This window comes from Homarus americanus, unplaced genomic scaffold, assembly GCF_018991925.1.
Source record: "Homarus americanus isolate GMGI-L3 unplaced genomic scaffold, GMGI_Hamer_2.0 scaffold16712, whole genome shotgun sequence".
Classification (NCBI taxonomy): Eukaryota; Metazoa; Arthropoda; class Malacostraca; order Decapoda; family Nephropidae; genus Homarus; species Homarus americanus.
This window is the reverse complement of record NW_024757794.1, coordinates 4,414,521-4,428,097: the sequence shown is the minus strand read 5'-3', so window position 1 is coordinate 4,428,097 and position 13,577 is coordinate 4,414,521. Positions and strand designations below refer to the sequence as shown.

The following is a 13,577-nucleotide window of genomic DNA, read 5'->3' as shown; positions in this document are numbered from 1 at the left end:
ATTGTTTATGTTAAAGCTTACAAAACCAGTGACTGATTGGTTCTACATATAAAACTGAAGAAAATAAAACCCTGATTGTAGCTGTAGTAAAATTTATGTAAAAAAATTAATATGGTTGTTTGAAGTACCTGTAATGTTATTTAATGTTAATAAATGGAACAATATAAGTAGCTAACCATTAATGGTAAAAAAAAAGTGAGACTGCTCGTATGTAAGTGCGCACATGTGAAAATATATCGTCATTACTCTACATAAGAATATGAAAGCAACACTTATTTACTGCTCATATATATTGAAGGGTTAAATGTTGTACTCTGTATAGACAAGCAGAGAGAGAGAGCAGCCGAACTGCCGGATGTAAACAAACCTTAATTTCCCGCGGCTTTGTTGTTGTTTTTACGGGGATTAGCCCACCCGGGCATAGGTCACTGACCCACATTGGGGCCTGAGGGGCAAAAATTTAATACTCCTGTAATAATAATAATAATTCAGATAAAAAAAAAAAAAAAAAAAAAAAAGCTGCCTATCTTCCTATTGGACAAACTAAAATCGTTCCGGACCACAGAATGCCGGACTAAAGAGGTACAACCTGTACTTACAAACAAGCCTCAGGAAAGTAACTCGTTCGTAAGTAGAGGAGCACCTGTACAGTAGAGTTTACATAATTTTCTTAATTTTTTTCTAAACTCAGTACAGTGACCCCTCAGTTAACGAACTCAATCCATTCCAGAAGGTCGTTCGTTAACCGAAAAGTTAGTTAACCGAAACCATTGTTTCAATGGGTTTTTGGGTAATTGGTTCCAGCTCACCGAAAATTTTCTAAATTCAACAAAAATGGTAGAAAAGTTCACTTACTTTGAGGTGTGTATGTAGAAGGCTCCTGGATGATGATGATGATGATGATGATGGGAATTAGAATGGGGGTGGAGGAGAAGGAAGAAGAAAAGGCATTGGGGTGGAAGAGAAGTCACCCCATGGCACCATTTCATCCATAAAATTTTAGTTCTCTTGGTGTATTTCAAGATTATTTTCTTTAAATCAACACTGCACTGCATTATATATTGTCAATATGTAAAATATATTTCAAAATGACCAATAATTTGCTTGGAAACACAGAAAAAAAGCGTTTAGTTGAAGAGAGTCTCAAGCAAGATGTTACCTCCACTGAAAACAGAGAGAGACTAACGCCTGTCTGGTGTGTTAACAGGCTGGATGGCACGCCAGAAACTAGTTTCTTTACCTTCAATTATGTTCAATAATTGTTAAAATGACTAAAAAAGTTAATATTAAACTTTTAAAATTATTGAATAGTATAAACTTCTTGATATTTACTAAAATAGTAAGGAATTTAAGCCCTAGAACCGATTAATGTATTGGCGGACTGATACTAAAGCTGGTTGCCCGGTCAGTGCAAGCGAAAACATGTTGAGGTCGGTTCGTAAGAAATTCGTTAACCGAATTGAAGATCCTTAAGGAAGGCAGTTCGTTAACCGAAATTTCGTTAACCGAGGCGTTCGTTAAACGAGGGGTCACTGTACAGTATATATGCACACAATCTCACAGAATGTGCAAAGAAAATAAATAATTATCATAAAGTAAAAAACATAAAGGGAATAACTATCTCTCCGTGTGTTAAGAGTTAGAACACTCCAACATTAACCACAAATTTATGTTGCCTTGTAAGCGTACACAACCTAATGATGTCTATTGTATCCCTGTGCGTAAGTATATTTTTTCTTGAAAATAGAAATATTAATAACATTGAAAATTACACGTCAATTTAAGAATACACCATTAAGTTTGTTGAAGTTCACTGGCCCCTCCTGAAACTAAAGCAGGGTAGGTAACATACAGTACATGCAAACTGTCATAAAATCAACAGCAATTTAAGAGACCTGTTTAAAGAAATCATTTATAGAAGTCTCACAATAATGTAACATACTGTATTTGTAGGATATGATAAAGCCTCACATAAAGAATAGTGAATGAGAACTTTTACCCTACAGAATGAACTAATACAATACTGTACTGTATACTGCATAGTATAATTATCAGTGTATAAGTGTGAGCGTGGCCAAACTGTAACACATTGTCCAAATGAACAGGTTGCCTTTATTTTAGATCTGTCCTGCTACTGTATAATAGTGCTGTTTATGCTAGAATGACAAATGTTTTAAAACAATGAATGCATATTTTAATGAATATAATTTTTCTAATGCATCATTTCACCACTTATCAGCTTACTAGTCGTTTGGGTGGTTGGTCTGTTCTTCGTTACTTTGCTATGAACTTTATTATCCAGTGTTAGTAGAGGAGGAAACCTGTGATGTTTGGTTGGGTTGCACTGGATAATACCCTTTCCACATTTGTCCCAGGCCAGGACTCAAACCCATGACACAGTTGTAAAAGATACACACATTACCACTGCACTACCAACACCCATCTGTGAGCCAATCCATAAAGCATTGAGACCCCAAGTATCTGAAAGAAAATGAAGCATTGGGCAAAGACCAACCCAACCTAACCCACCCAATACATAGATGTATGTGAAGTTATAACTTGATTTCTATTCCATCAGACCCTGGGGTCTTGATACTTTTGGTTTGACTGTATAGTACTGTACCACCATTTATGATTAGTGAATGTTCAGTCCATAGGTGCTCAAAGGAGAATACATGTATACAGTGTAGGACTCTGAGAAATAAAACATCCTCCATAAGGCCACTGCCAATATCTAACATGAGTGTCAATAGTAATATACCTTAATATCAGGTAGAGTTATTCTTCTAGCAGGAATTTTTTCCAGCATTAAAGAAATTAAGTCCTTCAGATCATCCGAGACAAATGGCACAGGTGGGAATGAGAGAGCTGAACTTCTGATCTTGTCATATAGCACAACTATATTTTCATCATGGAATGGCAGTTTGCCATAAACAAAGGCATACAAAGTTATGCCCATTGCCCATATGTCTGCTGCCTGAAACATGAGACAATCAATAGCATTAAACATGTTTACAAGACTAATTATTTGTAAATAAAACTATGATTGATCAAACAAGTAACAAACCTGAAAGATAAATAAAAAATATAAAAAATACAGAAAAGAGGATGAACTGATCCTGAAATACCTGAGTTTGTGACCAAGTTTGGATCAGACAACTTGTGTAATGTCTGAAAAGACTTTAGAAAAAAGCCTGGGATTGTCTATTTGAAAGTGTTATTTTGGCTAATTTTCTTGAATGAAAGCACTTCTATCTTGAAAGTGAAAATTAACATGTTTAACTACATTAGTAGATCCATTACAGGTAGTAAGTAATTAGGGTTACAAGACTAATTCAATTACTTTCAGAATCTTTAAGACATCTACCCAGTAATTTCCAAAATGTATTTTTTTTAACCCAGGTCCAGGGGTGGTGTGTGTGGGTGGAGGGGGGGGGACATGTGCCTCCACTAGACACATGCAAAAGTGTCCTTGTAGCCCTGAAATATGAGTCTCAATGCAGGGGCTTGACAGTACAGTATTATTATACAGTACACATAATTTAAGCATCCAGGTACAGTATCATTAAAGTCAGGAAGTATAATTTGCTGTCTATCCTCAACCCAATACAGTAAACCGTTGATAACTCAGCATTTGATAACTCAAAATTTCATATAACTTGGCATGGATATGGTCTCAGAATGTGTTAGTATAACTCGGGAAATACAGAGACATATAAAATTACCTGGGAAAATCTCGGCATATCTGGCCACCTGCATCACCTACCATGCCTGTGTCACCTACCATACCTCTGTCACCTACCATGCCTCTGTCACCTACCATACCTCTGTGTCACCTACCATGCCTCTGTGTCACCTACTATGATGCTTCATTCTTTGCTTGCAGTGCTGTTAAGTGTTACGTATTTACATTTAGTAATTACCCCCGGTACATGTAGTACACATATATGGGTCAATAAATTTTTATTGTTGTGTTTTCGTAGGAGGGGGAACTGTCTCGATAAGTCGGAATTTAGGATAACTCGGCAAGGCCAGAGCCCCATATGTGCCGAGTTATCGAGGGTTTATTGTAAGCACTTACAAGGCACTGCATGTGTGGCGAGGTAAAGGACAAGTCAGTTTCAGCATATGCAGATGGATATTCTGATTGATGTGTGCACGCCAGTGTTTTTCAAGTATTCACCCAAATGTCAGTGACTGCTTCGGGACAATACTATAGTTAATATGTACCCTCAGAATTCCAGACTAAAGTTAGTCGATTTATGTAAATCTTGTTGGGTTGCTCAGCATGATGCTTTAGAACAGGGATGCCCAACTAGGTGCTCGAAGGCCGGATCCCCCGCCAGCAATTTTTATACGGTCCCCCTACATAATTCAAGGTACCAAAATATGTGCCTAATTATACACAATACATAAAGTTATAAAGTATCCAATAATAATTTATCATGACCTCACACCATTCATACAGTTGTGTGCCCCCTCACCCTCTCTTGCTTTATACAGCTGTTGTCGAAACTATGCAAAATATTGCTGGGGACAGATTCATGAAACTTAAGAGTCAATTCCTAAAGGAAAATCACAGTCTTTTAATAAATTGAATTTCTGATGTCATTTACTGAGTGTTGCAAAGCCTTCAAGGAAGTGTTATTGACATGTGCACAGGAATGTCGGAGAGAAAAGGTGTCATCTGTTCTTTCAGTGTCGTGGTGATATTGATCAAATTGGTGACACTTGGTTCAAGGAAGCTGTTGCCTCAGCTGAAACAGTCAATGCCCCTAAACCATTACTACTTTGAATAATCAGAAAGAATATTAATAAATCTAACATGTCAATAGTTTTCCCAAAATAATATTTACATCATACCATCACAATTCCTTTTCATTGACCATGTGTTCTATGAACTCGAAAATTGTTTATCACTGGCTTAACAACATGCTCTTCTGGGGCTCTCTCTTATTCCATCTTTATTAATGAATGACTCAGAATGAAGAAAAAGGTACTGAAGTACAAAGGGTCAACGGTCAGTGATCTTCCATCACCAAACTGTCTTGAAACAGAACTGGAATCCTTGGGAGTCTCACCTGTCCAACTCCCTGACAGCTGCACTCAGGTAAACCTCCCTTTAACATACAGTATATAACCCTCCCTGAACATATATATGGTGTACTGAATTATGCTCCAAGTCAGTGTAACCTAACCAGTAACTTCATGGGAATCTCAAAAGTTACCTCCACTCTACAATGAAACTGGACATTAAATGGTCTTACCTTGTTTAATGTTTATAGAAACAAACACAGTCATAAATAAAGTGATCACTAACTTTGCTCGAGCTTATCCAAATTGGATGGAATTAATAAACAACATATTTTGGATGATAAAACAGCATCAGGCAGTGTATGATGTCTTCATATTAGCTGTGTAAACTAATCCTGAATAAAGATTATTGCATTGCTTTGATTTTTTGTTAAATTTGGTAACTAACCTTGGTTTATTGTGGTAAATTTTGCAGTTACATTGGTTAACTTCATTGAGTTCCGGTTACTTTGATTTATTGTGTTAACTTTTGTGGTTTAGAGTACTGTACAGTATTGTGATGCGGTCTTATATATATATTCCTAAATTCAATATTAGTAAAATACCAGCACATTGTTTTCTGTATTATTAAAGTATTATCCAATTTTATAAAACAATTTTTTTAATGAATGAACTACGTAGCATACTTTTAATTAAAAGTTTATATACACCACATGCACACTTGATGATCCATCTGTGCCCCCCCTACACTACCCTGTCTGGGTCCTAGTGGCCCCCTCACAACTCTGTGCAAATTGGAGTATAATAATGCATGGAGCTATGCTAATTATCAGACTGTACACAAATCCTGAGTGAGTTATGTTTGTTGTACCTCAGTTTACCTCTAGGCACAGAATATCCTAAAGTTTTATGCAAAAAAAGATATAAACTACAAAACTTATAGTCATTCTACATATAACTTGTTACCAAAGAGTAAATGGTCCCAAAGAATGAGCAATGCCCACAGAGCCTATCTCTGATGGTGTATCCTTATAGATTACTATCAAATATCAGGTAAGGGTATTTATCAACAACAATCTGTGAACCATCCTACAAACTCCCAAGTGATATAATTAAAATAAGTAAGGTAAATCATTTGGTTCTCTTCTGTAGTGACAAGAGTGAGACAGTCATGTCTTTACTCGGCACGGACCCTGCCAGAAGTGTCCTGCATTTCTGGTCACAAATACTGCACCTTCAGTTGATAGATATGTGTCTACTAATTTGGTGCCACTACTAATTAGCCTCTGGTAACCTTGGTTTTCAACAGGAGGTTTCATTAACCATTGAATTAGTACCAGCTGGCATTGGTTGGATGAATCCTGGATTTCACCCCACAGACTTTTCAGGCATTACATGAATCTTTTATACCAGGCATTAGATCATGAAAGGAAAATTCTATACAGTGTACAATGTACACTGTATAGAATTTTCCTTTTGTACATATTAAACAAAAACTATGTGGTTATTATCACATGCTGTACACGTCACCTGACTATGAGTGAAGGAAAGCAGCCAGATTTTCTGTAATGCAAAAGATAAAGTCAACCTTCACGTATAGTGGTATCATATGTTTTCTCTCAATATGAACACACTCACCTTCCCAGAATATTTGTGCCGTGACGTTGAGAGAGCTTCTGGTGCCATGAAAGCAGGAGTTCCTGCTGTATTGGTGAGAAAGGCATCTTTCCCATCAAATTCATTACAAACCCCAAAGTCTGCTATCTGAACATGACCATTGTCTCCAAGGAGTAAGTTTGATGGCTTGATGTCTCGATGGATAATCTTTTGGTAGTGCACTGAGGAATTAAAATTGGAAATAAAAAATTGTGTTACTAACTAGACATAATTTCAAGAAACATATGATATTATGTGTGATAAAATAGTAATTTGGAAAATACTGTTTATAGGACACTTTTACCATCATAATTGGGAATAGGTTGTTAAAGAGCTGAAATTGTATTGTAACTGCTACATACAGTAATTAAGCTGCATTTTACAGGGCCCAAGAAAATTGTCTAAATGAGAAAGGAGACCACTGAGAGAAACAACTTTCATGTTTTAACATACAAACTTCTGTAGAAAATTATGTCAATAAATGTCTAAAAATGTCAAAAATATTACTGTTTTAAACACATCACACTTACAATACTCAATGCCCATGACAACATCTCTGAAGTAACTCCAGGCTTTATCTTCACCTAATGGAGAGTCTGTTGGAATCTCCATTACTTCTCCCTTCTCCAGAAGCTCAAACACTGCAACACACAAATGTTACTCTTATTTTTACTTTATATGGATTACATGGTGAACTACAGTATATAATATACTTATTCTTTTTTTTTACAATACCACACAGCAACAGTAATCAATCTTCATAACTACTGTCTATTAGTTCTAAGATACAGGGATACCAATCACGAAATTAGTTGTAAATCTAATTCTCATAGGCACAAACGATCCCAATATGATGTTCTTTAGAACATACAGTACTCATACAAATCATTGATATTATGGCTTATGAAAAAATTATATGATAATGTTTGAGAACAGCACTACCACCAGGCTGAAAGTCAAACTGGAAGGGGACGGAATTCGGGGAAATGTCCTAGCGTGGATAGAAGACTTTCTACATGACCGCAAGCAGTGTGTGGTGATTAATGGCACGAAATCATCATCCGTACCTGTCACAAGCGGGGTATCACAGGGCAGTGTATTGGGCCTGGTGTTGTTTGTTTGTTTCATAAATGACATGCCTGACGTTGTACACTCCTCCATACAAATGTTTGCCGATGACGCCAAGTTATTTCGGGAAATCAAGAACCATGCGGACTGTGAAGAGCTGCAGAAGGACCTCTGTGAACTCCAAGAATGGTCGAAGAAATGGCAGCTGAGATTCAATGTCACGAAGTGTAAGAGGATGCACCTGGGGCATACCAACGGCAAGGAGGCGTATCATATGTCCCAACGGGATAAAGAAACTTCACCATTTGAGACTGAATGTGAGAAGGACCTTGGTGTATATGTTGACAATGAGCTGAAGTTCTCGGGCCATTGCGAGAAGAAGGTAAATCAGGCAAATAAATTATTTGGTCTTATAAGAAGGTCGTTCAGATATCTAGACGGTCCGTCCCTCGTAACGATCTTCACGAGTGAAGTACTTCCCCATCTGGAGTACTGTCATCCCGTCTGGTCCCCAAGATATGCTAGGGACTGTCAGTTGGTTGAAAATGTTCAAAGGAGGGCCACCAGACTGGTGCCTGCACTTCGGCACCTCAATTACCCTGAGAGATTGGAGCGCCTGAACTTGCCTAGCTTATAGTACAGACGGGCAAGGGGCGACCTAATTGAGGTGTATAAGCATCTCAAAGGGCACTACTCAGTCGAGTGTCCTTACTTGGAGATGGCAGACGCTCACCCCACACGGGGTCACAGCTCAAGATTGAAAAAGTCACAGGTCCAGAAAACTGTGAGGGCAAACTTTTTCGGAGTGAGAGTTGTGAACTCTTGGAACAATCTACCAGAAAGTGTTGTGTCGGCACCGAGTGTGAGCTCTTTCAAGACTAGACTTGACCAACACTGGAGCAGGTTCAGGTACATTCAGGAGCTGGTGCATGCCCAGTACTTGCCAACAGTGCGTAACAGAGACGTGACTGATCGCCCAAGCGGCTAACGAGACGATCAGTACTGAAGAGGATAAAAGTAAATTAAGTAAAAGATTTTGTTCATTTTTTACATGACGTGAGGAAGCTAGGACAAAGATATTAGAACAAGCCCTGCCCGTTCAGGATCACACTAGTGAGTGAGGGTAAGAAATGGAAAGTTATTCGGCAGGCTAAAAACTTAGCAAGGAGCGATGCACTTCAGGGTATATTCATAAATTCAGATAGCACGGTAATGTAGAGGGAACAGCTCAAAAAACTCCTGAAGTCCTTGAAGAAGAAGAGGGAGAAATCGATGAGGAACAGGGACGGATGTGCATGGATTATATACAAGGGGAAGGTAGTGGAGGCAAGTGCACCAGTACAGAACCAGGGGACAGAGGAACACCCCCCACCCACTCCACCTCCCACCCAGCAGGAGGTGAGTGCCATTAAACAATGTCAGAGAATGGAGGGAGGCCGGAGTCATTACCAAGATCAGAGACAGTACCGAGGACAAATTCCGGCTTGAAAGTCATGTACCTGAACACTAATACTGACACATTCCTTGATAAGAGAGAGTAGTTTGAAACACTACTCAAGGTACATCAACTCGATATACAGTACAGTAGTAGGTGTTGTAGAACTAATGTACAAGAACAGGAGAATCGAGCAATAGGAATATGCGTTCAGTATAGATGGATAGGACTCATTTATGAATCTTTCTCAAGCAACTTGCAATAGGGGTGTGGTTATCTATGCTAGGCAGAACCTTAGAGCCAGCCAGGTGAGGGTGTGGGAAAAGGGTGTTTTTGAAGAATCAAAGTGGTGTAAAATTTAACTGAAGGGGAGAAACTTACTCATTGTCGGATGTATCTATAGATCCTCTAACTGTAGCTTATTAAACCAAAGGAACGTAAGGGCCTTAATTGACAATAAAACGGCGCTCAACCCTAGCCACCTCGTTGTCACGGGGGACTTTAACTATGGTGACATCGACAAGAGAAATGAATCCACGGCAAATAACCCTAATAATCCCACTATTCTTTTTGTAGAAACTCTAAGAGACAACTTTCTATTCCAACATGCCAAATATATGAATCACTACAGGGAGGAGCAAACACCCACACTACTGGTCCTCATCATAACTAACGAGGGTATGGTGGCCGGTGGCCAAGCTGGAACACCTAGCCCCCGTTGGCACCAGTCACCACGTAACGTTGTCCTTCAGATTTAACTGTTACGTGATTCATAACAAAAGCAGGCCAAGGTTGATATATTACAAGGGAAATTATGGTGGGATGAGGGAGGAGTTGAAAGGTATTCACTGGCCTGACTCACTAAGATATAAGAATGCAGACAATATGCTGAATATCATAGCCAGTACAGGGGGGGTGTATTGTTAACCATATGATCAAGACTCTAGCCACGATTTTCCTCCTGTACACAGATCCCTGTAGGCCATGGTGTATGTCCAGACGACGTCCACGTCGTCCAGCATCATTGTTGGAGAAGGATGGAGGCCTTCAGAGCAGATAGCTTCGTGTAACAACGTTATGGGGTGAGCCGAGATCTCACACACCGTCAGCTGAGAGGAGTTGGCTGGGATGTTCACTATCCCTTGTTGGTCTCTTTTGAGCAGTAAACTCAATAGCTCATAGTACCAGTGTTGTTGTTATGAGTCCACCGCCAAGTACAGATTACTTTGGGTGTGTTATTCGTTCGAGAATTCATGTGTGTAGTCGCCTCGGTGACATGTATGATTGGAGCTAGCATAGTATGAAGGCCGCCACGTTTTCTTGGCTAATGTAACAGCGTAGCAAGGAGGTACAATACTTAGTTGTGGGGCAACTACAGAGCCCTGTCACTAATTACAAGCTACATACTCAGGTAACCTGTACTGTTGATGCTCCAGTGTACTATATGTGATTAGTGTCGTGTGTTCCTTAAAAAATACACCATTTTTATTGTATGCTGGAAGTTGTATTGTACCTTGCTGTAAAGTACCATGAGTGGAGCCATGAAGGTGATCCATGCAGTTTGTGTTTCTGAAAGTTGTATTATTGGTACTCAAGTGTACGAGGTATAAGATTAGAGTGGTGTGTTGTTAAAAGGTACACCAAGTAATGGTGAAAGCAGAGGATGTACTGTACCTTGTTGAGAAGTACATGAATGTTACTCATGGTAGATGTGTGTACTGGAAGGAGGCATAAGTCTAGCATTTTTGTCATAAACCATTTTATTGTATGTTAGGGGTAATATTCTCCTACAGTGTCCATCTTTGTTTCTTCCCATAGCTTGGTACCAGAATTAAGAAGCCACATGTCCTAGCCCACAAGCCACCGGTCAGAGGTTAGGTAATAACTTGAAGAAGTAAAATAATTAAAACAGAACTAATGAGAAAATGAATGAATTAAGAAATTGCGAGAAAAGGGGTTTAGAGTTTAAAATTTAACAGCAGGGGAATAAATTAATAAGAAAAGATAATAAGAAATACACCCTTTTATCACCAGTCTAAAATGAACGTAATTTGCGAATTCAGGGAAAAGACAATCTTGCCCTTCAGTTTTTCAAAGACCATGACATCCTTCCTTCCAAAAGAGACTGTCCTGGCTGTGAGAATCTCTGTGTTTTACGGCCAAAGAGAAATTTGTTCCAGTGTAACAAAAAACGTTACCTGTTCTGCTACTGCCAAGACCACCGCACAATCCTTCACCACTTCTTCAATGCCGTGGTTTGCTACTTCCCCCCGCCTCAGTAACGCTACCATACGCTTCTCCCACTTCAGTAACGCTACTTCCCCACCTCAGTAACAGTAAGTTTACCCAAGGCCGCAGGTGTTAAGTTATGTTTGGTTTTATGTTAGGTTGGGTCGGGTCGGGATGGGTTGGGTTGGGTATGGGTTGGGATGGGTTGGGTCAATGGGTCAGGCTGGGATGGGTTGGGTCGGGTTAAATGGGGTAAATGGGTCGGGTTAAATGGGTCGGGTCGGGTTGAAATGGGTCGGGTTGGGATGGTTGGGTCAAGGTAATGGGTCGGGTCGGGTTGAAATGGGTGGGTTGCGAATGGGTCGGGTTGGGATGGGATGGATGGGTCGGTGATGGGATGGGTCGGGTTGGATTGCGTTAGGTTGGGTTTGGTTGGGTTAAAAAATTACACAAACATGAGTGTCCTATACAACAGCGAAAATATTACTTTTTTATATTCGTTTACTACGCATAATCGCTGCCGGGCAGAAGTCAATAATTATCTAAAGTACTCATTTTGATATCTGGCACCAATGAAAGTAACTTCGATGAAGCGTAATGGTGTAATTTACGTTTTTTGTGGACGTGAGAGAACGCTGGGACCTTGCGGCTTGGTTGCAAACAAACAGACGACACGTGGTAAGCCGGTAAGTCAGATTTTTCGGAGGCGTATTTACAGTAAATAAAAAATTCCTTCGAGTACAAAGCACATAGAGACATCATATTAGTGTCATATGATCAGTTTTTCGCCGTGTTTTACCCCACAATTTCCCCAATCCTTCATGTCCTGCCCACTACAGGTGATTTATGATCGTTGATAAAAGACTAAAAATAAAAACAAATACTTATAATTAAAATAAAAAGTTGTCCCTCTTTAAAATACTTCCTATAGTGATGAGAGCATCTGTGGAAAAAAGAAAAAAAAATCGACCTACTGCTGGTGGTAGTGCTGTTCCCAGAAAAAATAGTATAGTACTCTATTACTGTATTATATTGTATTACAGTACAGTATTCCCCAATACATTTAAATATTTTCAACACAGGACTACAACTTTTGCCTACACAGTTTTTTTGCTTACAATATTTTGCCACAAATTCATATTCACTGCATCTAGGTACCTGTTGTAAGTCGAAAGTTGCGAATTCGTATTCAGGGACAAGTTGTTGGAGCTTCCAATAACTTGATGACATAAACCACTTACTCTTCAGGCTTCTACGCCCTTGACTCTTCAGGCTTCTACGCCTTAACTCATGAGACATAAAGGCAAGCATGAACTTAGCATGCTTCCCTGTTGGGCACTGTAAACGCTTCTGCGCTTCACCTTACACAAGGATGTAGGGGAGTGCCCAATAAAAAAAAAAAAAAAAAAAATTCACTGCATCTTCATCAATTAAAATTATTAGACAGGGTACCGTATTACAAAAACCCTACGTGGAATTTTTGCATGTAAACAATTCTTTAACCACGAAATACAAAATAAATCAAGAGAACCAATTCTTATGATGCTGGCTGTAACCATCACCCATATAAAAGTTATCTTCATCGGGGTCGTTGAGTACCTCAACTAGCTTGACAACATTGGGATGGTTTAGTTTCTTCAAGATGGCTATCTCTCTGTGTACACGGTCAAGGGGTTCTTTGGTCTCCCTCCTGATGCTCTCGGAGGTGGTAGGCGCCCCTTAACTGTTGGTAAGACCATTATTAATAACCATCCTTTGATACTATATACTGTATACATAAATATGCATAATTTTCCTGTAAAAATCCTGTTGTCACATTTGAACTGTATTTTGTCATCTTAAATGTGCACATTAGACAGTATTTCTTTAATAAACCATAAAAAATCCTACCCCTACCAATACTGTATATAAATAGAACTGATTAAACTCTTTCATTGGTCACTGAAGGTCTGTAACGATGACCTTGTAGTAGAGCGAGGCTACACGTGTGGAAAATAAGATTATTTAAATAAATAAAAAAAAACATTCCTACCTTTCTTGTATTTGGTAGACTACTATGCATTTACAAAGAAAAGGAAAACCTACACAAACTCACCAAACTGAGTTATCTTTCCTGAAGGCTCGTTTAGGATAACTACACCTTTAGCATTGGCTC

At 39.0% G+C, this 13,577-nt stretch overlaps 1 protein-coding gene across 1 annotated transcript in view; it reads right to left on the bottom strand.

The window, feature by feature from the left end:
* LOC121857777 (calcium/calmodulin-dependent protein kinase kinase 1-like) overlaps window positions 1-13,577 on the bottom strand; it is a gene marked incomplete in the record, with an annotated part of 85,495 nt that overhangs the window by 25,046 nt on the left and 46,872 nt on the right. The window contains 4 exon segments of the mRNA XM_042353961.1: window positions 2,762-2,977; window positions 6,673-6,872; window positions 7,221-7,331; window positions 12,985-13,140. Coding sequence (XP_042209895.1) covers window positions 2,762-2,977; window positions 6,673-6,872; window positions 7,221-7,331; window positions 12,985-13,140 — 683 coding nt within the window.